General features: G+C 34.3%; 1 protein-coding gene across 2 annotated transcripts in view; it reads left to right on the top strand.

Annotated features, from left to right (window-relative positions):
* Positions 1-1033: 1033 nt before the first annotated feature.
* Positions 1034-24533, top strand: part of LOC148311065 (microsomal triacylglycerol transfer protein-like) — a 30928-nt gene continuing 7428 nt past the window's right edge. Inside the window, exons 1-9 of one of the 2 annotated variants that reach the window (XM_088257339.1) lie at positions 1034-1353; positions 12213-12406; positions 12741-12944; positions 13285-13383; positions 15720-16079; positions 16977-17137; positions 18484-18628; positions 20200-20337; positions 20902-21400. In XM_088257339.1, coding sequence (XP_088113465.1) covers positions 1299-1353; positions 12213-12406; positions 12741-12944; positions 13285-13383; positions 15720-16079; positions 16977-17137; positions 18484-18628; positions 20200-20337; positions 20902-21400 — 1855 coding nt within the window. In that variant the 5' untranslated portion in view covers positions 1034-1298. Of the gene's footprint in view, positions 1354-11975; positions 12407-12740; positions 12945-13284; positions 13384-15719; positions 16080-16976; positions 17138-18483; positions 18629-20199; positions 20338-20901; positions 21401-24533 lie in introns of those variants that run through there. The other variant, XM_088257338.1, reaches the window with a different exon arrangement.

The following is a 24533-nucleotide window of genomic DNA, read 5'->3' as shown; positions in this document are numbered from 1 at the left end:
TGTTTTGTAGCTCTATTTCGTTATCTCTGAGCTTTGACTAACTGATTTGCTGACCATTGAATTATGTGTACATAAATTATGAATCTACATTAACATATCAGAGTCTTGCATTGTATGACTGCTCCACGTCACCCCACACACGCAAGAAAGTACGTATTTCATTTGATAACAGGGGTTATGAACCTTTTTTTCTTAAAAGAGAAATATTTTTTTTTTTTATTATTATCCACAAAAAATACTTTAATACTTCGAAAACACTGTTGTGAACTATCAGTTAAGCTTTCGCTTATGGGTCTTTTTTATACTTAATATCTATAAATATTTCTGTATTGATTGATTTAAATGATTACTCAAGATCTATAAAGATTGCTAAAAGACAGAGTGGTATGGTGTTCTATTCTCTCTGCCTAGCCCTGCGAGGAAGCGGATTGATGCTTAGTTAGGAAGTGTTTTCTCATTATTTTTTCATTGTGTTAAATCTTAGAGGCTTACACTCTTCATTTACATCAAAATTTGGAATAAAGAAAAATAAAAATAAATCATATACGTGATTCAATAATCTTCTTCTTCTCCTAACTCTTATCCGCACCCGATGGTGCATATGGCACTACATCGTATTGACGCAGTGCTATCTTGATCGTTACTAATATAAAGGCAAGGTGAGCACTCTTACGCTTCAGGGATCAGTCCACGGTATATTGAATAAATATTAGAGCGTAAAATCACTAATATAAATTTTCACCCCCCTTGGAATCGAACCCGGGACCTCCAGCACTGTAGCTAAACACGCTAACCATTACACCACTGAGGCGGATGATTAGTAAGTGTTTTCTTATTTTTTTCATGTGTTAAACCCTAGAGGCTTGGATTTTTTATTTACCTCAAGGTTTAGAATAGAGATTTTTTTTAAAAAACGTGATTGAATAATACAAGCACAAAACGAGTTATAAAGCGTTGGTTTTAGTTTTAAATTTTTAAACACATTCTGGGTTCCGCGCCCCTGACTCTCACAATGAAGGTAGGTAGGTTAGGTACTCGTATTTAATTCGATGAATGGTAAAGGACTCCTTCCACAGTCGCCGGTCAATTATCATTTTTACTGCTCCTCGCTTGGTCCCGGCTTACAATATTTCCGACGTTGAAATATTTCACTGCGACTCCAGACACCGCGCTGCGACCAGTCCGGCTCCAACACCCAACAGAGCGGGTCATCACGCGCGTTTTGGAATGCAGTGAACATCGCGTGTTCACAAATTTAGAGAGAAATAACGAACATTTGACGTTTGATATTTTTGAAAATGGCGGAATATTTGAATTTTTGCCTGGTGTTCGTGTGTATTTCATGTTTTTTCGGTAAGTTTAATACAATTTTCTTGTTAATATTTTTGTTTGTCATCATTAATAGTTTTTTTATTCCTTTTGTTAAGTATAGTACTAGTTTTGTAGTGTAAACTAAAATGTTAGAAATTATCTACTATGTAAAAGATATATATATTTGTAACATGTGTTTATAGTATTTTTATTATAAACTGGCATATGATGCGCTTTAGTGATCACCTTTATCAAATTAACGCTAATTTAGTATAGTGCTAGTTTGTAGTGTAAGTTAAAAGGTTAGAAATCATCTATTATGTATAAGATTTTAACTAAATCAACATTTATTAAAAATGCTCATTATTTTTACGTATGTTTGCATATAGTTTTATTATTGTACTGCCATATCGCTCACTCCTTTCAAGAACGTCATAAATCAAAAATCGTCAATTTTGAGATGTGCATGTTTTCGTAATGCCCAGAAAATGTACTATATCCCAGCAAAACCGGCATATTTTTAACTTAATATTTACCCGCTACAGGGCAGAAAGTGTTATTTTTGCATTTTGAAGAAAAGGTATTGTTTATTTATTTTTTTTAAATATACTAAATATTTTTCAAATGGAGAAAAAATATTCAGGTTTTACCTAAAAAGATCTGTTGCATAGTAAAAAGTTAAATAAGTGGCTTGATATTTATTTTTAATACATTGTATTTTATGTTTGAACTTTAAAAACGTTCTCCTGAAAAATCAAGTATTTGATTTATGACGTTCTTGAAAGGAGTGAGCGATATGATGCCCTCTACTGATCACCTTTATCAAATTAACGCTAATTTAGTATAGTGTTAATTTTTTAGTGTAAATTGAAAGGTTATAAATTATCTATTATATATAAGATATCCACAAAATCAAAGAATTTAAAAAATTTTCATTATTTTTAACGTATGTTTGCATATAGTATTGTTATTATAAGCTACCATATTATGCGCTCTACTGATCACCTATATCAAATTTACACTAAATAATTCAATGCCCTATGCACTCTTAGATATACATAAAACAATCAATGATATATTGTAAGATATTTTAAAATGTACGTAGTTTAACAATAATAAATTACCTACGGTAAATTTATATTTTTATTTCGAAATCTATTCATATTTTAATTTCAACTTGTGGCAAAATTCATAATCCTCCGGCTAACGAATGATTTTGCAAAAAAATCGTTGTATTTACTCGGCTAACGAAGTGGATTAGACAAATAAATTTTAATTAAAACACTTGTTTTTTATCACTTGAATTATATTTATTTTTATTTTAACGACTAGTTTCGAAAGCTGCACATGCTTCCATGATCGGGTCTAAATATAAACTATTGGTTTGTAAAAAAAAACAGTTGTTTTAATTTAAATTTCATCATGTCTTACAACAAAGTGAATGCCGAAACAATAAATAAGACAAATAAATCATGTTATATGTTTATAAAATCTTAAGTTTATGAAATATATAAAGTTATAAAATGTAGTTTATAAATCATGTTTTATGTTTTTTTTTTGTAAAAGAAAAAGAAATGTACAACATTTTGAGTGTGTCCAAATACTTCAAGAGAAGAATAAAGAACTTCCAAGAATTTGAGTAGTGTGGTTGTCAATAATGGGTAGAATTGGTGAATGTTACACGTGTGTAAAGTGATCACTTAAACCAGCCTATGACGGTCGTCAGCCCCGTAAATACCCAGACTTCCATATTCTTCTTCATCTTTGATGAGATGTCAAAAAATAATAGAAAAAGAAATATTTGCGTTTTTATGATTTACCAAAATACTTAACTTTCATACTATTTCTGTTAGCCTAAGCGACTCATTATTAAAAATAGTGGCAGAGTGACTCAAGAAACTCTGACTCAAGAGTCCGCGACACTAACTACGGGACCACAACCCGACACTTTGTCTAAAGCGAGGCCCAATGCAAGTAAACTTTTGCTAAGTAAACAAAAAAAAGATCACCAGCGACAAAGCTTTTAAATTCGGTTAACGAATCGCTTCGTGCAACGATTTAGATTCGTTAGCCGGGCCATCACTGTAAAGTTGAATTGTTTTATTAATTATCTATCTACGTTTAAAGCTATACATAGTAGATTCAATGAACCATTCGTCGTGTTGTCAAGTTAGAAAATGCAAAGTTTGATATACAATATAATATAATCTGTGTTAGCCTCTGACATTTTGAGATAATTTGTTTTCTTTTCTCAGCATATACTCAGTTCGCGCAGTAAATAGGTACTTTGTTCACTGTTATTGCCCGTCTACAGAGTCTGACCTGTTATCTTCTTTGACCCCTGTCCGCACCCTAATGGTGCACAGGGCACTGCATCGAATGGACGCGGTGTTTAATGATAATTGAATCATACATTATGAAGGACACCATAAATTTAATTATTTTTGTGTTATATGTTTCTCTAATCTCTTCTTCTTTTAATGGAATGGTGCATAGGGCACTGCATCGTATCGATTTATTATCATGATCGTCAATTACACGAAGGAAAGGTGATCAGTTCTGCGTGTCAGTTACCAGTCTAGGATAATATCAAATAAATATTAGTCAGTTTTAAGGTCGACATTATTCATATTCATTGCATTATTTTGTCATATTGGAATAAATAAATAAATTTTATTTTATCTATCTTGCATATAATTTGTGAACGTTGTCATAAAAATGTTATAATTCCATATTATGCTCCCTCAAATACAAATAAACCTCATATGAGGCCTTTCTGAAATTGCTTAAAAAATAATACCTAAAAAACTGCGTACTAATTAATTAACAATATAAATTGCACACTAGAGATTTATTAAACTTATTTTTTAAATGTACGAGAGAGGGTTAAAAAATACATCTTTACCAGGATTTTATGTAACATTTTCGAATGCGTTATTGGATTTTATAATATTGTACTAATATAACGAAATTGACTTGCATGGGTTTTGTGATGATAGTTCTGCATTCATGTGTCGATATACATATCGCTTATTTGGTACAACAATGGCGTAATTACACTTTTAGGAATATTACAGGAGATGCCATTCAGACGTTGTAGCAACAGAAATGGCGCCTTTTTACTCAATTCTACAATGACACTCGCGCCATGTCGCAGCGTTTCACCACAAAATCAATTCTGTCCATGTTTCTTCCAATGTAAATAGTACTTACGCACATTTTGACATATTTAAACGTCATTTTTGCACCAAATGAGCGGATATTAGATGTATGCATACGAAACCGCCTTTTTTGGTGAATTTAACCACTTTTTTCAATATCAAACGGAAATAATCGAAATTATTTCCGTCGCTAATTACTGCTTTCATCCATTTTTTGGCAAAACATAGGATACGTGTTGAAAGAAATCCTGGTTTTTTGAGGAAATCCCTTGGACTATCCTATTTTGAATTTCTTTGAAGGATCCAAAGTGCTGTTCCGACAGTCCGTGTTGCATTAAGAGGAGTTCACGGGTACTAGCAAGAATTAGCGTGTGATGTGAAAAATATGCATTATTTATAAATTGATTATCGAATGCTGGGTGAATTTAATTAAGAAATTTTATGTCCGCCTCCGTAGTGTAATGGTCAGCACGCTCGGCTACCATTCTGGAGGTCCCGGGTTCGATTCCCAGGGGGGGTCAAATAAATATAAGTGATTTTTGCACTATAATATTTATTCTATATTACCCTGGACTGGTACCTGAAGCGGAGGGCTGATCACCTTTCCTTCATATGTAAACGATCAAGATAACACTGCGTTTATATGAAGCAGTGCCCTATGCACCATTGGGGTGCGGATAAGGGTTTTTATATTTTTATTTATGTAATTTTATTAAAATATACATTAATGTGTATTCATGTATTTTAAAAAATTGTTTGAATATAAAAGATATTAAAATATTTTAGCACTCATGAATTGCGCCTCTCGAGATCAGATTGTCGTTAGGTAGAAAGAACAAGTTAGTGCTTTGCATTTTTTTTACAGCAAAAACATATTGATTAATTTATTTTTATTTATTTATTTAATATAGTTACATTTTTAAGTACAACATAATACAATTTCTAAACATTTATACATATGGCATACTTATAGTTTTCGATTCGCTGTGCCTCTCCGAAAAGGAGACTGAGCTCTTGTGCTTGGAGAGGGACTTACACTCAAGGTTTAATGTTTTGTATAATTAATGGTATAATAGTATTTTTTATATATTTTTTTACATATGCTAGTGAATTCTAGCGAAAATGTTTTTCGTTAATCAACAAAAAAAATTAAATGTATTTTAACGAGTACGCTGTATAAATCTGACAAAATTGTGTTATACATAGACATTTTTATCGTTCAATTATTCGCTTAAAAATTAGTCGATTAGTCGATCAGGAAAAAGTGGTAGGTAATCAGAAAAGGCTATGTCTGGTGAATACGCGGGGTAGGGTAGGAAAAAGCGAAAAGTAAAATTTCCCGCGAATACTCTTTTTTGGCGCCAAACTTGAAATTATATATATGCGTTTGACAGCTGATATTTAAGAGAAATTTAAAAAAACGCCTTTTTTACCACTCGAGTTGTATTTATTTAATTTTAACGACTAGTTTCAGAAGCTATTCCTTCCATCTTCAGGTCTAATTGTAAACATTAAGTTTATATGTAGACCTGAAGGTGTTAACTAGTTGTTAAAATAAAATAAATATAACTCAAGTGGTAAAAAAAGATTTTTCTTTTAAATTTCATCATGTCTTACTACAAAGTGAATGCCGAAACAATAAATAAAAGATATATAAAAGAGCAATAAACAATGCATTGCCAACTTCAAGTCTATACGTGCCCATACAAAAGCTAGTGCCATCTATCGGCAAACTGCGGTTTTATATGCATACACCTAATATTATATTATGTTGTGTCGAGTCTGTGACGATCCTTATGCGTTTTTTGTAATCTCGATAATGGTATTTCATAACGGTAATGCACTTTTGGTTTCTTGTAGGTCATATGGGTGTCATAGCTCCCGGTAAGAAAGACGTAATCATATACATACATACATCACAATCCCAGAGTTCTACACCAAAATAACCAATCAACCAACTAACTACTTGCCTCTTGATATTCATATCTCAACGTGGATAAAAAGGAATATGAAAGTCTGAGTATTTAGAAGGTCTCTGCTTAATTAAAAAAAAAAACACCTTACTCATCTCAACCATAGATGATGCCAAGAACTCGCATATGAAAGAAGGCGTCATTTAAAGGATAAATGTGTCGCCTACTTTCAAAATCCGCCAGATCCATGTAAGTCGATTTTACAAAAAATGCAAAATTCTCCGTGTAACATTTATGTTTCAATGATTTGTCTATCATTAGATAAAATATTGTGAAATAAAGCATTTTCCCAATTTATTGGAATTTTTTTCTTTAAAAAAAAAAACACGAGGCACAAACCGATAATGACGTCTTCTTAATTTTTTACCTATCCGCGCTCTCTGATTGGCTGATTTGGGTCAGAGGGCAAGTTTCATGAATATTTCGGAATTTGAAATTCAATGCTGTTTTTAAGTATTTTATAGCAGGGTTTTCAAGTATTTAAATAAAACCCACAATTGGCATTCCGAAATAGCATTTATTTTAATATCTTATAAAATTGGATCTGGCGGATTTTGAAACTAGGCGACACAAATACAACTTCCGAAATTCAAATAGTGTGGTTGTCAATCATGGGTAGATGATGATTATTACACATGTATAAAGTGATCATTTAAACCAGCATATGATATTTCGTAAACCCTGTCAAAATACCCAAACTTTTATATTCTTCTTCATCTTTGTTGAGATATCAATATAAAAATAACTCCTGAGTGGACGAACCCAGATTTGTGAACAATGATTTGGACCTGCTTTTAAAATTGTAACCATGTAACCATTATATATTATTATGTATGCTTCGTGAATAAAACCTTGTCTTTTGTGTGTGGTGATTTTTTTTCTGTGTTTATGGGTACTCATCTATTATTTTATCAAACAATTAACCTCTATTTTATTTAATTACAAATAACATGCATACTGCTATTTAGAGCCAATAACAGTGCATACGAGCCTCATAGAAAATAAATAGTTTTCATTATTTTTTTACATGGGAATTGCATTTATTATTTACTTTGCTTATTATGTACAAGGTTTATAGATCATTAAGTGGATTTTTGTGTCTTCTAACTAAATAAACATGTTTGATTTAAATCTGTGTTGGGACCAGGAGGGATAATCTAGTGTGGTCCAATCAGGAACTTGTCAGCATTTGCTCATTGCTGGGAGGAAACCACGTAAAACTCCTCAGGAGAAGGCGGACTGTTGACTGTCGTCGACAGATCTTCCGTTCCGCTAGAAGAGGGTTCGGCATTTTGTGTCCTAGTATCTAATCAAATCAAAGTTATAACACACTGCAAAACAATATATGTATTTATTTGTTTGTTTATTTATTGAAGTGAAACCTCTTCGGCGGCTATTCGATAAACGATTATTGTACGAGAATTGAGAGTTCTAATTTCAAGGTCGCGTCACGTTTTAGACATATATCGTTACACGCGAGTGTCCTATCTGGAGCATACACTAAGAAGAGAGAAGTACGGAGGGGCTCGCGCTAGCCCCTCCGAGCCCCCTGCAGCCCACCACTGATTATAGCTGCCCTAAATTGGCGCCTAAACCGTAATCAAGATAATTAAACACCCTTATCCGCACCCAATGGTGCATAGGGCACTGCGTCATATAAACGTAGTGTTATCTTGATGGTTAACGCATGAAGGAAAGGTGATCAGCCCCCGCTTCGGGTACTAATCCAGGGTGATATTCAATAAATTTTGAAGCGAAAAATCCCTTTTTTAAATTTTAACCCCCCAAAAATCGAGGTCAAATCAAATCGTCGTGCCTAGGAGTTTCATATTACATAGATCCTTAATTAATTGTATTTTAATGAATTTTTTTTAATAAACCTCCGAAATATACCGCTATTTTGCGATGAAATAATTTATTTAATGAAGAGATTTTCCTTATTATTCTTTCCGCGCCAAAAGGCATTATTTTTTTTGTAATATCAAATCAAATATTAGCGCTGACAGTACGTTAGGTTCTTCGTTTTTCATTAATGTATAAAGACAGTCGATAATAATAATGTCATTCGTGTAATGTGTACGATATTATTCGGTACTATGGTCTACCTCACGTACATATCGCTCACTCCTTTCAACAACGTCAAATATCAATAATCGTCGATTTTCAGTTGCGCGGAATGCCCAGAAAATGTACTATATCCCAGCAAAAGCGGCATATTTTTAACTAAATATTTACCCGCTACAGGGCAGAAAGTGTTGTTTTTGCATTTTGAAGAAAACGTATTGCATAATTTTTTTTCTAAATATTTTTCAAATGGAGAAAAAGCATTCAGGTTTTACCTAAAAAGATCTGTTCACAGTAAAAAGTGCAATAAGTGGCTTGATATTTTTTTAAAAATACATTTCATTATATTTTTAAACTTTAAAAACGATCTCATGTTTTTTTATTTATGACGTTGTTAAAAGGAGTGAGCGATATGTGATAAGTTAGGTATGTAGGTACCTCTCACAATACAATAACTCCCACGAAAAATAACGGGACCCCAGACACGGAATTCCTTTTCGGAGTAGGATTCACACTTTACCTTTTGATTGGACGGTTTAAAACTGTCTTCAAACAGGATTCTTATTCGACTTTTGAATTTAAATTTTAAAGCAGATATTTAGTAAGTAGGTACCTACGTATGTAGGTACTAGGTACCTACTTAATAGATATTAATATATTAAGATATTAATACCTAGTATTAAGATTAATACCTAGATAGGTATTTAAAATATACTGATGTGCAAAGGCAAATTTTTGCAAGTTAAAAACAGTAGTTTTGAAATAAACGGGCTTAAAATGATACTCTTTGCCCAATACATATATAAAATTAATAAAATTTTGCGACTATTTGGATAATGAGTATCTCGGTAAAGGAAAGAGATAGAGCAAAATCTGTGATTTTATACGATAGAGGCCAGTTATAAGAATGCTTTGAGCCGTGTTACGCCAAACAGCCGTAATTTGAGTTAAGGCGGGCTGCCTAGTATATAAGTATATAAGTATGTGTACCTTTTAAAAAGAATATGTTTAGGTCTGAGAGATCTATTTACATTAGATATATATGAGTATTAGAATAATGTTGTAAGTGAACGAGGTTAATGTGAAGGACATACTGATATAAGGGAATGAAAAAAGAAGAGATTTTTTTTGCAAAAAAAAAAGACAGTAGATATTAGTAAGTAGGTACGTATGAAGGTACCTATCAATAATATCTAAGTATAATAAGTATATGAGCTCAAGTCGACGTAAGTGAACGAGCTTAAGGTGAAGGACATTACCGATGTAATTGAAATAAAAGGAGAAGACAGTAAGGACGAGGGCACTCGAGATTGTATACCCTTACTCGTACAAGCTTGTGAAAGGTACTGCGAAGATGTACGAACCCCCTGAGGAGAAATATTTAATAAAATTATGTTATAGGCGTTCGTATTTTATTTGTTTATTTAAATTTTATGTACACAAAATAAATAAGTACATCGGCAGGCTTATTGATAAAAAGCAATATCTTCCAACCAACTAAAAACAGACTAGTGATATTGGTCAAAACGTTTGATACCATATATAGTTATCTGCAATCAGAAGGTGGATTAAATTGACATTAAAAAAACAAATTACAAATGGATGATAATAAGGAAGGCAAAGGAAAAAGGTAGTTTAAGTATTTTGTTAAATGTTCATATCGGGCAATAATAGATTTTTGTCACGATGTTGGTTTATTGGCTAATAAATTAAAATGAAAAATCACAAGACTGTCGATAATATTCGTATTGAAATCTGTAGAGAACTAAGGGAGATATTAAGGTTTAAACTTTAGATATTTGAAAAAAACGTGCGTTCACATACATCATCAAACTTCCGTCATCGAACGTTTAATGACCTCATATAATTTATTGTCTATGGTGTATAGAACTGTAATAGTAGTAGTGTAGATTGTTTGTTTACTACTACTACTACCATCACGCCGTTTCGATGGATGGAACGCCACACTCTTCTGTCCTGACATACACTCCTCGCCTCCTTCACATCCATACATCTAGTCATACATGCCCTCCGATTACGCAGACTTTTGACACCGCCAGATTTTAGGTTCTGATTGATCTGATCGTACCAAGTCTTTTTCGGTCGTCCACGTTCTGTTTTCCCTCTCACATTCGCCACATATATTTTCTTAGTCATTCTCTCGTTATCCATTCGCTCCACATGTCCATACCACCGCAAAGAACTCTTCCTAATCTTTTCAATTATTCCTCGTTCAGCCTTACATTCCTTTCTTATATCGTCGTTTTTAATTCTGTCATACAATGATTTTCCACACATTCGTCTGAGGGAGCGCATTTCAACAGCGTTCACTCTGCTTTCATCCTTCCTTTGCCAGTTCCATGTTTCGCTTCCATACATTAGTGTCGGTACTAGCACGCCGTTGTGAACCATTTTGTTTACAATTTTTGTGTTTTTTTGTGTTTGTTTACCATTTGTGTTATACAAATATGAGGGTAGGGGGGGGGGTAGGAGGGGGGACTATAGACCTCAACAAATAGAGCCGCCGATAATTTAGCAATGTTACCAATATTAAAATAAATCCATCTTTTCTGTGACGTCATTCATTACCAACTTACGAAAACAACGTATTTACGAAGGCGAATTTTCCACAAGAAAATGATGAATGAAAATATTGATTATATCGGATGTTATAAACACAAAACGAGTCTAATACAATCCTTTATAGGTTGAGTATGTTAAATTAGATATTCCTCCCGTCTGACAAAGATCCATTATTGGTTTTGAAATCTTTTTTTAAATAACCCTTTTACTCTACTGTCAGTTATAAAATGCACAATGTACTTCTGTGTATTGAATTTTAACGAAATTTAAAAGTGAAACTATAGCTGAGCCGCGAATCCGATAGAAAAATAACGGCGACTGTTCCAGTGATTACGCATCCATTTCTAACTCATCTCGATCATTACCTGTATTAAGCGAGATTGAATTTTCTTGTACGACTTAATTCGAATAAAACGAGAGCGAAACAGTTATTTAAACTTTATAACCGCGCCGAGCGCTAACTTCATCCGCTCAGAACTAATAATTACTTTCTTGATAGGTAATATAATAGACATACATCAAAATGTAGATACAAATATATATAAAATGATTACAATACTTTGAAGATTGGCAAACTTTTTTATGCGGTGTCCTACTGGATACTTCCATGGCTGTAGGTTTACTTTAACTACACTATTTGGTAGATAATATGATACAACATATCAAAAGAAAGATAAAAATGTATACGCCCAAGTAAGTACTTTTAAGTAAAGTACAATTTTTCGATGAGGTGTCTTACTGGACGTTTTTTACAGAAGCATGTAAACATATTCACACGCGCGGGAAACCTGTCATTCAATATGCGACAGCCAATGAGGATTCGTGATTCGATCGCGAAATCACGGCTTGGTGATTGTGTGTTTTGTGATGTTGTGATTTTTGCATTTGTGTTTCGTTTTCGTATATGACCCGAGTGTCAGAAAGCCAAAAGGCGAAAACCGAGCGATGACCGCTCTGCTCCGACGATTTTAATATCGTTATTCTGTGGTCACTGTCAGACGGAGAGGGTCTTGCGATGAAATGGCAACTTCTCAGAAGTTTTCCGCTCGTGATCTTGTGGTGTTTCTCTACATTTTAACGGGGATCTGCAGTCATGGATTCGTTCTACTTTCATCCGCAGCTCTCGGGGGTCAAGGTCAGGGTCATACAGGATTCAAGTTGGGAGAGAAGTCCAAAGTGTACGCTCTGGAAAGTAAAGTTTTGTTGAACGACGTTAGCTACTCTAACAAGACTGTCGGATACCTCTTGAGTGGTGATATTCACATCGGGGCTATCTGGGAAGGCAAGAATGGAGAAAAACTACTCAAGTTCAAGGTTAGTCAGTTTGTTTACATTTGGTGCCGGGTTCAAACACACTATGATCGTATAAGATTCCAGTTCGCGGGTAATATTAATATTTCAAAGTCTTTGCACATCTGTAAACAAGTTTTTACTTATTAAAAATTCATAATGACATTTAATAACTATAATTCCATTAAGAATCTCGTCTCTAGTGACCAATTCTTGTATATTTTATTTTGTAAACGGACTTTGGATTTGATATTGACATTGTAAAACAGATTACGGTAATATTGCCGATTTCCAATGACAAAATATAACTGTTAACGTATATTTGAATAATTTCCTCAAATGTTTCCTTTGATTCCAGCTTGTTTCACCAAAACTGCACATAATGTCCAGGAAAGCTCCATCACCAGAAGGATTTGTGGAGCATGCTTCCAATTTGGATACAATCGATAACACACCATTTTATGCCCTGTGGAAAAGGGGGGAAATTGAAAAAGTTTACTTCAATCAGAAGGAATCTCTGAGCTTTGTAAATTTCAAAAAAGGAATAGTCAGCTTGTTTCAGGTAGGTACTTTTAATAAAATAAATCTAGTACCTAACCAGTTCAGTTATAAATTAAATATATACCCTGGCCCAAAAGAAAATAAAGTAGTCAGGTAACTATATGGATATTTTTTATATGCAAGATCGATAGAAAAATTTAATTGTTATTAATTTATCTTTATAAATCAGATAACTACCGCTACTTTAAACAAGTAATAAGAGGTAAACTATGATTTTTATATGGAATTTATATTAGTATTTTGCTTTTTACTTTCACAAAACTTTATCTTTGGCTGTATTTTATTTAACAAACGGAAAAAGGATATTTTCTTCGCTAATTATTTTTGTATTTTTTTTACAGTTTCAGGTGTTGGATTTAGAAAAAAATGAAACTGATGTGTCCGGTTATTGCAATGTTCAATACACCTCTACTTCGCCGACCACATTCACTAAGTCAAAGGTATAAAAAGTGGTAATTTTTTGTGTGTTTATTTATTATGTTATTATTTTATGGCTTCTTCCACCCCTCAGGGGTGTTCTAGCCAGTTTCTCGCATTTTAAAAACTGTTCCATAGAAAAATTGCTTGCTGTGGCCAGTTTTGACCTTAGGTATATATTGTTATCTCTCTATTTATTCTTATCCCTTTTTCTCTAATGTAACTATTACAAATAGAAAGAGAAGAACCAATGACTGATTAGATAAGAACTCAAAGGTCAATAAAATAATTAGAAAACAATCAATTAACAGTGATAACGACCGAGTATATCAACCCTAGAATATATTTATCCTTGTTACAATAAATATAAAGTTATTACAATAATTATAGATAGAATGAGTCACTCGTTTTAAGCCTTATGTTAGGAGTGATATACAAAAGAGAGAGAAATATGATATATCGTTCACTCCTTTCAACAACGTCATATATCAAAAATCGTCAATTTTCAGTTGTGCATGTCTTCGGAATGCCCTGAAAATGTACTATATCCCAGCGAAAGCGGCATATTTTAAACTTAATATTTACCCGCTACAGGGCAGAAAGTGTTGTTTTTGCATTTTGAAGAAAATGTATTGTTTAATTTTTTGTTTAAATACACTTAATATTTTTCAGATGTAGAAAAAACATTCAGGTTTTACCTAAAAAGATGTGTTCACAGTAAAAAGTTCAATAAGTGGCTTGATGTTTATTTTTAATACGTTTTATTATATTTTTAAACTTTGAAAACGATCTCCTGAAAAATCAAGTTTTTTGATTTATGACGTTGTTGAAAGGAGTGGGCGACATATATAAAAATATTGACAATGAGACATACATATATTCAAAAATTTTTTTAATTTTTTTTTTAAATTTTATTTATTTCTTTAGTTAGCTTATATTACACTAATATAAACTATTATTTACACTTAATTTTACATCATATATATACAATATTTACATCTACTTACAGTAAACAAAACTTTTATTTTTAATTTCTTTCAGACTCTTTTCATTCTTCATATACTCAGGCATCTCTTACATTTTCAAACATTAAACTTATAACCTTATACATTAAACAATTTTGTGACTCGGTTTTTTTCAACAATGGCAGTTTTATTTTAACTGTATTGAAGAGAAGATACATTTTTGACAGCTTTTGCTCTCCACACACCGCACACCTCATCTTGACTAAAATCTCCTCAAAATATTGCTTTTTAACAAATGAGAAAAAAACCAAAGGAGTTTTACACTCTGGTAGCTTTGGCATCTATGTGAAAAAAAAATATACCGAAAATAATTTCTTCGCTTGTTAGAGTTGAATCAATTAGATATGATTAAAACACCATATAAAAGAATCAATGATGACACTGTAAAATGTGTTATTCAGTCAATTGTGAAAGCTTTTCATCTTATTCTGTGTCTCTGGACATACAAAGGGTGGTTAGTTTCCCTAATTGACGCTAGAGGTGTTATAAAATTTTTAAATCATAATATTAAAATTGGCTTTCATTGATTTCACGGTTTAGGCAAATTACTATTTTAGCTAAGGGGATAAAATCATCGCATATCAGAGGACCGGGATTCAAAAGAATTTGATGAAGATTGAGGAAAACTTAGTTATTTGGTTGGGTGAGGAGTCGAAATAATCGGCGGCTATGTATGTCCGCCTCCGTAGTGTAATGGTCAGCATGCTCGGCTACCGTTCTGGAGGACCCGGGTTCGATTCCCAGGGGGGGGTAAAATAAATATGAGTGATTTTTTCACTGTAATATTTATTCAATATTACCCTGGACACCTGAAGCGGAGGGTTGATCACCTTTCCTTCATGTGTAAACGATGAAGATAACACTGCGTTTATATGACGCAGTGCCCTATGCACCATTGGGGTGCGGAAAGGGTTTTTATTATTATTTATTATGTATGAGGGGATGCATGAATGTGGAAGAGGCAAAGAATGTTTGCAAAGACAGAGTACTGTGCCGTTCTATTCTCTCTGCCTACCTCTGCGGAGAAGCGGTCTGATGGTTAGTTAGTAAGTTTATAAAATATGCCACAATGTATCAGTAAAAAACATTTTTTAAACACTTTTTCTCTTCATAATTCAAGATTCAAGATTTTTTTGTGCATTTTATATCCTATTTATTTCAGAACAAACATTTCTGGAGGTAATTAAATAGACTTATAAATAAATAAATTAGGATGAAAAAGAAGTATGTCTTTTATGCCGCTATTTCTTCGATTCGTAAATTAATAAACCGAATTCCTTTCAATCTGACCAACAAAATTTAAATTAAATTCATTTTACTTTTTCTTTTTGCAGAGCGATTGTGTTATCCCTTCAAACCCCAAGAACAACCACCCGGAAAGAATATTATCCGTGTCAACTCAGAGCTCCAGGATAACAAAATACTCCATGAATAATGACAACACGATTCTGGAGACCATTCTGTCCAGCGAAACACACACCATGAAGTTAGTTGCGAAGCAGGAAGCTGGAAACATGGCTAATGTCATCCAGAAGGTCGTAATTTATGATAGTAAACAAGGGGAAGCTTTGACTATGAAAGGGGAAACAGTGAAGGCGGTGATAGCAGAGTTAGTGGAAAAGGGAGAAAATTTAAAGGAGCAAGGATTACAAACTGTCAGAGAAAATCCACAGTGTCAAGATGACTGCCCCACGGTAATAATTCATTATTTCTAACAGATCTAAATCTGATCTACACTAAATATAAGATCTATACTAAAAAAATTAGAAAAATCATGGTTACTCTCTACAGTTGCATGTTTTTGGTTCAAATCGAGCATAGATGCCGCTGCGAACTCATACATAAAGTAATATGTGAATTATATGATAAAAACTGTAGTGAAAAATCAGTTATATTTATTGACATCTCAACATAGATGGAAAATAATATGGATATGGAAGTCTGGGCATTTACGGGGCTTACGACTGTCATAGGCTGGTTGAAGTGATCACTTTACACACATCGCTCACTCCTTTCAAGAACTTTCAATGTATTAAAAATAAATATCAAGCCACTTATTGAACTTTTTACTCTGCAACAGATCTTTTTAGGTAAAACCTGAAGGTTTTTTTCTCCATTTGATAAATATTTAGTATATTTAAAAAAATAACTAAACAATACCTTTTCTTTAAAATGCAAAAACAACATTTCTGCCCTGTAGCGGGTAAATATTAAGTTAAAAATATGCCGTTTTTGCTGGGATATAATACATTTTTTGGGCATTCCAAAAACACGCATAACTGAAAATTGACGATTTTTGAAATATGATGTTGTTAAAAAAAGTGAGCGATAAAGTAAGTATTTGCAAACTTTTTTCATTTCCATCTTTTTGTTTTTTAATTTTCTGTTATAATCAAATATTTGTAGTTTATATTAGCACTTTTAATCTTATTTTATTTCCTGATAATATCTGTTGTATTCTTGCCAGGCCAGAACCAGACTTTCATATTCATCTTCACCTATGTTGAGATGTCAAAAAATAATATAAAATAACTCCTAATTGGAGGTAATCCAGATTTGTGAACACTCAAAATATTGTATCTGTGTTTTAGTTGAGTAAGCTAATAAAGGATAACAGAGACGTCTTGAAGTCTCCCTCTCTAGGGACCATAAAGTCGGCCACAATCTTCATAAAAATGCTGAATGTTGCCAGGCAAGCAAGAACTGATGAGATCTATAATGCTTTGAAGGGGATAAAAAACAAAGAAATATTGTAAGTATTTTTTTCCCTACAATTTGACTAAAAACTAACCAATGGTGCCCTATGCACCATCGGGTGGGGTTAAGGGTTAGAGGAAGGTTTATGTTCTGCAATAAAACTGCTTATATAAAATTCTTAACAATTTTTTGGACAGCCCTGATCTCCTAAATCAAATAAAGCTTAGCGTGCGTCAAAGAGGTACTAGGCAAAAATCTGTATTTGCAGTATTTGTACATAATGGAAACTATGCCATGTTCTCTCCGATTCCGCGGCTTCACATGTTAGCCAATGCTTTTGAAAGTATAGATTTATTTAAAATATTGTTATCCACCTTGAAATCTGTACTTTCTCAGCATTTCTTCTCCATGTTATAATGGATAAATTTAAACGTTATGTTTCACTCTCTCTTGCTGCTCGCCGATAGTGTTTGAAGGAGATGTGTATTTACAAGTGCTTACTACTTGCTATTTTATTATGATTTTATGTTATAAGCCTATTTTTGTTATAAGACTTTTTGTTTCTCTATTAGTGTATTCATTAGTGTATTTTTTATTTTTATATTAGTTACTGTAATATATATTTGTATTATCTTAAAGGCTTCAGCCGTTTAATAAATAAATAAATGAATAAATATTACAATGGAACCCCGAAAATCCGAACTAATTGAGTCTGTGGCCGGATTTGGAAAAGTTTGGATTAGCTGAGAAATTTATAATAAAGTATATATATATTCATAGTACTTTACACTACAGCAGTTGTATGTGCCGCCCTATGCCACCTAATATTCAACTTTTTACATTTCAATCTAATATTACAGTACTCGAGTAGCAATACAGGTACAGTACTTTATACTTTTCATTAATTTTTAAACAAAATTTTTTCTTCTTCTAATCCTTATCGGCACCCAATGGTGCATAGGGCACTGCATCTTTTTGACATAGTGTTATCTTGATTGTTACTTACACGAAGGCAAGGTGATCCCTCCTGCGCTTCAGGGACCAGTCCAGGGTAATATTAAACAAACATTAGAGTATAAAATCACTAACATTTATTTTCAACCCCCCTGGGAATCGAACCCGGGACCTCCAACACGGTAACTAAATACGCTAACCATTACACCACGGAGGCAGACAAAATTAAACGAAATTAGGTTATATATACTTATTTTATATTATAATAAATGTTGTTCTTCAGTCATTGCATTTAAAAAAATATATTTTCCTACAAATATTAGTTTTTAAAATTTGTTAGGATTTCCCAGGATTTTTAGGTGTTCCACTGTAGTAGTATGGACTTACATTTATTATTTTTATATTTACCTTTGATTTTGTATTTTTTGTTGTAATGACATATTCCAGGCAGCCACTGTGCGACCTGGTTGGCTTCACGCAGACTGTAGCTGCCCACCAAGCAGCCAAGAAGTTCTTCCATTTCGACAGTGAATATGATGTGGACAATACTGAGCGTTACCTCTGGGCGTTATCTATAGGATCTAATCCACAGGTATACCTATCTTAAATTTGTCCATCTCTGTAGTGTAATGGTCAGCACTCTCGGCTACCGTTCTGGAGGTCCCGAGTTCGATTCCCAGGGGGGGGTAAAATAAATATAAGTGATTTTTTCACTGTACTATTTTTTTCAATATTACCCTGGACTGGTACCTAATGCGGAGGGCTGATCACCTTTCCTTCATGTGTAAACGATCAAGATAACACTGCGTTTGTATTACGCAGTGCCCTATGCACCATTGGGGTGCGGATAAGGGTTTTATTATTATTATTATGAAATTTGTACATATCCAACCTTAAATAAGACATGCTATGTATTGTTTTTTTTTTCGTTAAAAAAAGGAAAACTAATATTTTAAATCTAACAAACTAACTAACCATCTAGCCGCTTCCTCGCAGGGGTAGGCAGAGAGAATAGAGCACAGCACGGATCTGTGTATTTTTTTTTTCACATAATCTTCACCTCTTCCACATTCCTGCATCTCCTCATATATATCCAACGGTTATTCCAATTCCCGAACTGATCACTTTCAAGTTTTCCTCGGTCTTCTTCTGCATTTCCAACTTCACTCACCTCATACCTCACCCCGCAAGGTTTAGGCAGAAAGAATAGAATACCACACCAATCTTTCTTCTCAAACAATCTTCATGCCCAAACCATCTCAACACACTGTTAATATAATTAATATGAAAGAAAATCCTCATCCTGTCTTGCATTCTTTCCTTATATCACCATTCGAACATCTATCATACATCATTTTGCCGCTGCATTCAATCTACTTTCATCCTTCTTTTGCCAACTCCATGCTTCACTTCCATACATTACTTACTTACTTCAGCCTTCTTATTGTGTCTAGTATTGATAAAGGCCTCCCTCTTGGACTTCCACAGTTCTCTGTTGGAGGCGATTCTCTTCCAGTGCAGGCCCGCCACATTCCTAATATCACCGGACCATCTTGTTTGGGGCCTACCCATGCTTCTAGGCCTCCAGTCTAGCATTTTTTTCGTCCATCTATCCTCAGACATAGGTGCCACATGACCTGCCCAGTTTCACTTTTGTTCCGCGATTCTTTGAGCCGATTTTTGCCGATTCTATGCATTCGGGTTGGAATCAGGACTCAATTGTTTACATATATCGCTCACTCCTTTCAAGAACATCATAAATAAAAAACTCGATTTTTCAGGAGAACGTTTTTAAAATTTAAAAATATAATACAATGTATTAAAAATAAATATCAAGCCATTTATTGAAATTTCAACTGTGCAACAGATCTTTTTAGGTGAAACCTGAAGGTTTTTTCTCCATTTGAAAAATATTAATTATATTTAAAAAAATAATTAAACAATACCTTTTCTTCAAAATGCAAAAACAACACTTTCTGCCCTGTAGCGGGTAAATATTAAGTTAAAAATATGCCGCTTATGCTGGGATACAGTATATTTTCTGGGCATTCCGAAAACATGCACACCTGAAAATTGACGATTTTTGATTTATGACGGTCTTGAAAGGAGTGAGCGATATGACTAATTGTTTTACCTAAATGGTTCATGTTTGATTTTTTTCAGGAGGAAGTCATTTACGACATTTTAAAGCTTTCGGAGAACACAAACCTTCCCGCAAAACTGACTGAGACTCTCATCCTTACAGTCAGCGCGATGGCCAACAAATTGTCACAGCTACCCGGACATGGTTTCAGACACAAGGTAACTTAATTGAATCTTTCTATAACCTTTAAAATGGAAAGAAAAGAGTTGTTCCGGATGGCGCTGGACCGCGAAGCCTTTGCCATAGCGATCGCCAACGTTGGAGAGACCTAAAAAGGCACACGAAGAAGAAGGTAACCTTTATCCTTTTAATGCTTGTCACCGAGCAGTGTTCGCGGATGACGCATGTGTCGTATCGCGCTAACCCGAGCACTGCTTGCGTGTTTTGATTTCTTTGCGTTACACAAGATAAACAACCAATCAAGCCACTTATTGAACTTTTTACTGTGCAACAGATCTTTTTAGGTAAAACCTGAAGGTTTGTTCTCCATTTGAAAAATATTTAATATATTTCAAAATATAATTAAACAATACCTTTTCTTCAAAATGCAAAAACAACACTTTCTGCCCTGTAGCGGGTAAATATTAAGTTAAAATTATGCCTCTTTTGCTGGGATATATTACATTTTCTGGGCATTCCGAAAACACACACAACTGAAAATTGACTTTTTTATGACGTTGTTGAAAGGAGTGATCGATATAGCATTACTTTTGTCATTTCAGGTTGTCGAAAAAGTAATGAATTCAATCACTTATTATTTGGAATCATGCACCGACAATGACTGCCGTGTCAAATACATCAGAGCCCTTAAAAACATGCAACATCCCGATTCCGTAAAACTGCTGCTGAAGCAAGTCGAAGATGGCCAGAGGGCTGTAGCGGTCACGGCGATGAAGGCCTTGCGGGCCATGCCGAAGTCTTACTGGAGCGAAGACGTGTTGAAGACCTGCACAAGGATATTTTACCAGCTGCCGAAGAGATTCGATTCCAGTTGCCGGGCTCTCGCCGTTGACATCATCTTGGAATCCGGACCCTCGGCAGACGTCTTGAGGGAGCTGCTGCAAGTCCTGACGAGGAATGAGAAGGAATATGAAGTGAAGCAGTTCTTGCTGCAAAAAATTTTGATGATTGCTGATAATTGCCCGAAATTTAACAAAATGGTTACCGATATTTTGAAAAGCGATACAAAGTTGAATAATTGGCATGTTTTAGGACAAAGAGGTAAATTGTATGTTTTTTTTCAAACCCTTATCTGCACCCGATGGTGCATAGGGCACTGCTTCATATAAATGCAGTGTTATCTTGATCGTTACCGTATGAAGGAAATGTGATCAGATTCCAGTCCAGGGTAATATTGAATAAATATTAGAGTGAAAAAATCACCGCTCCTGGGAATCGAACCCGGGACCTCCAGTATGGTAGCCAAGCGTGCTGACCATTACACTATAGATGCAGACAATTTTTTTAATGAAATTTAAATTAGTATGTTTACTTATCTATATCCGCTCCCTATGTGGGAGCACCTCTCGGCAAACTGTCTCTAGGCTCTTCTGTCGGCTCCCAGCTTCCTTGCATCCTCCCAAGTCAGATCCGCGTCCCGAAAGTCAGATGAGAACTGCCGACGGATTGTCAGCAGTGGAAGTCCTGGGGGGCAGGAACCTGATGCTTCTTACTTTTGATTTTTAAAATACATTCACATTGCTGATCATATCAGTTTATGGAATGCGTAGCATTCTACGATGTACCCACATTTGGAATGCTTCAAATCATTTCTAGCTGATCTTGAGGATCCACGATACAACTCCGTTTAAGCTTTTAAACGCGTTAACTTTGTTCCTAAGAGACGCTCGTGCGCGGCTGTATTTCGCCGTTTTTTAAATGATTACTTTTATCATGTATTTAGTTATGAAACGATTTATTTTCCTAAACAAAAACGTTCAATGGGATTCATTGTGCCTTTTTGGTACTCTATAATACACTTGTGTCACATTATTCTTGAAATATATCGTAATATAAACAAATTAGATCGTAACATAAATAAATCAAAGCACGCATCGTGTGTCACTTTTACCCACTGGCGATGCGTAGCGTCGAGAGTGAGACAGATATAGGGCATGATTATGGCGCGGACTAATTACCGACCGCAAGAAAAATCAGGGATCTGTTGTTTTATTTATCCTTGTGATGTTACAAATTATTAGTCAGATATTTCAACAGATGTCATAAGGCCGAGGATTGACGTATTATTTTATCCAAAGTTCCACACCATGAAAAAATCCCTCCAAGTTGAACTGAGGTTCGAAACTTGGAGCAAAGTGAAAACACAAACGCTTATGTCAGCCGCGTATGGGGCATGTCTTGTAAAAACACATACGCTTATGCGAGCCGCGTGGATCCGGTTAAAAGTACCGACCAAACACACTTGGTCTTCAATGAGTACAAATTTGATCTCCAGACAGCCTTCATACTGTAAATAAGATTTCTTCTTATTTTTCATTAACCCTAGATAGCTAAACATTCGTCCACACGACAACGCCCCTTTCCGAGAAAGTCAAGTGCACTTTCTTCCCCGTGTCGCGCACCCGCCAGGCTTTGTTTACTTTCCTGATTGGTGCGAATAGTTCATCGGGTGATGCTATTGCAATCACACGATAATTAGGAGGTGACCTACGGCTGTATCGTCATTCGGTTGACGAAAGTTTAGTTACTACGTTAGTTGTTTGTAAAGGTATGTATTATTATGACATCAAGGTCATGATAAAAGATATTCTTGGCGTCTCTCCGGACCCTGAAACTCCTGTTCATTCTGTGATTAATGTGTGCAAAATCTGTTATTTATGTCCATCAAAGGCTCGTAGGATGACAAAACATCGCTGCATGAAATGCATAAATGCCAATATCGCACTATATTGACATAAGTAGTAGCTGTGCGGAATAGTGCTTTATTGTTAACTGTCCCTTACATTAATTTATTGTAACTGCAGACAGTTGGTAGAATTCCATATTGAATTGTTGGGTAATACATATATCCAAAATGAAACACGGTTTTTTGGATTGAATTCTACATTTATTTATGTATATTTATTTATTTATTTAAACTTCATGTACAGAAAATAAAAAGTACATTGGCGGGCTTATTGCTAAAAAGCAATATCTTCCAACCGACCAAAGACGGACTAGTGATATTGATCAAAACGTTTGATACCATATATAGCCGTTTGCAATCAGTGGGCAGATAGTACTTGAACATTTAAAAAAACATATTTATGTATATGTATGTATATATATGTGTATGTCCGCCTCCGTAGTGTAATGGTCAGTACGCTCGGCTACCGTTCTGGAGGTCCCGGGTTCGATTCCCAAGGGAGGTAAAATAAATATAAGTAATTTTTTCGCTGTAATATTTATTCAATATTACCATGGACTGGTACCTGAAGCGGAGGGCTGATCACCTTTCCTTCATGTGTAAAACGATCATGATAACACTGCGTTTATAAGACACAGTGCCCATGCTCATGCACCATTGGGGTGTGGATAAGGGTTTTGATATATATATAATAATAATATTTATGTATACGTGACGCATTTCGTCTTCTTAGGACATTATCAAACACTGCTGTTTTGTGTTTGATAATGTCCTAAGAAGACGAAACGCGTCACGTATACATAAATAAATGTAGAATTCAATCCAAAAAACCGTGTTTCATTTTGGATATATTACCCAACAATTCTCACATTCGTTCCCAATAAACCAAACTTACAATATTTTGAGTGTGTCCAAAAACTTGTTCACAAAACCTGGATTATCTCCAATTGCAGGAGTTATTTTCATATTATTTTTTGACATCTCATCAAAGATGAAGAAGAATATGGAAGTCTGGGCATTTACGGGGCTGACGACCGTCATAGGCTGGTTTAAGTGATCACTTTACACACGTGTAACATTCACCAATTCTACCCATTATTGACAACCACACTACTGAAATTCTTGGAAGTTCTATATATATGAATCAATTTAGAAACCTTGTTCTTGAATCACTAGAACTTCACTAGAGACATCTATTGGTGAGATGTAAAGAAGCTTTTTATTATTTTTTTTTACCTCACATACTAATATAAGAGTTTCTGCTTAATAAAAAGCTTCTTTACATCTCACCAATAGTGAAGTTCTAGTGATTCAAGAACAAGGTTTCTAAATTGGTTCATATATATATAGAACTTCCAAGAATTTAAGTAGTGTGGTGGTCAATAATGGGTAGAATTGGTGAATGTTACACGTGTGTAAAGTGATCACTTAAACCAGCCTATGACAATCGTCAGCCCCGTAAATGTTCAGACTTCCATATTCTTCTTC

Source organism: Brachycentrus maculatus, unplaced genomic scaffold (genome assembly GCF_059751285.1).
Source record: "Brachycentrus maculatus isolate JH-2025_06_01 unplaced genomic scaffold, ASM5975128v1 h1tg000078l, whole genome shotgun sequence".
In the NCBI taxonomy this organism is placed as follows: Eukaryota; Metazoa; Arthropoda; class Insecta; order Trichoptera; family Brachycentridae; genus Brachycentrus; species Brachycentrus maculatus.
The sequence above is the reverse complement of the archived record's forward strand: the minus strand, read 5'-3'. Positions and strand labels throughout refer to the sequence as shown.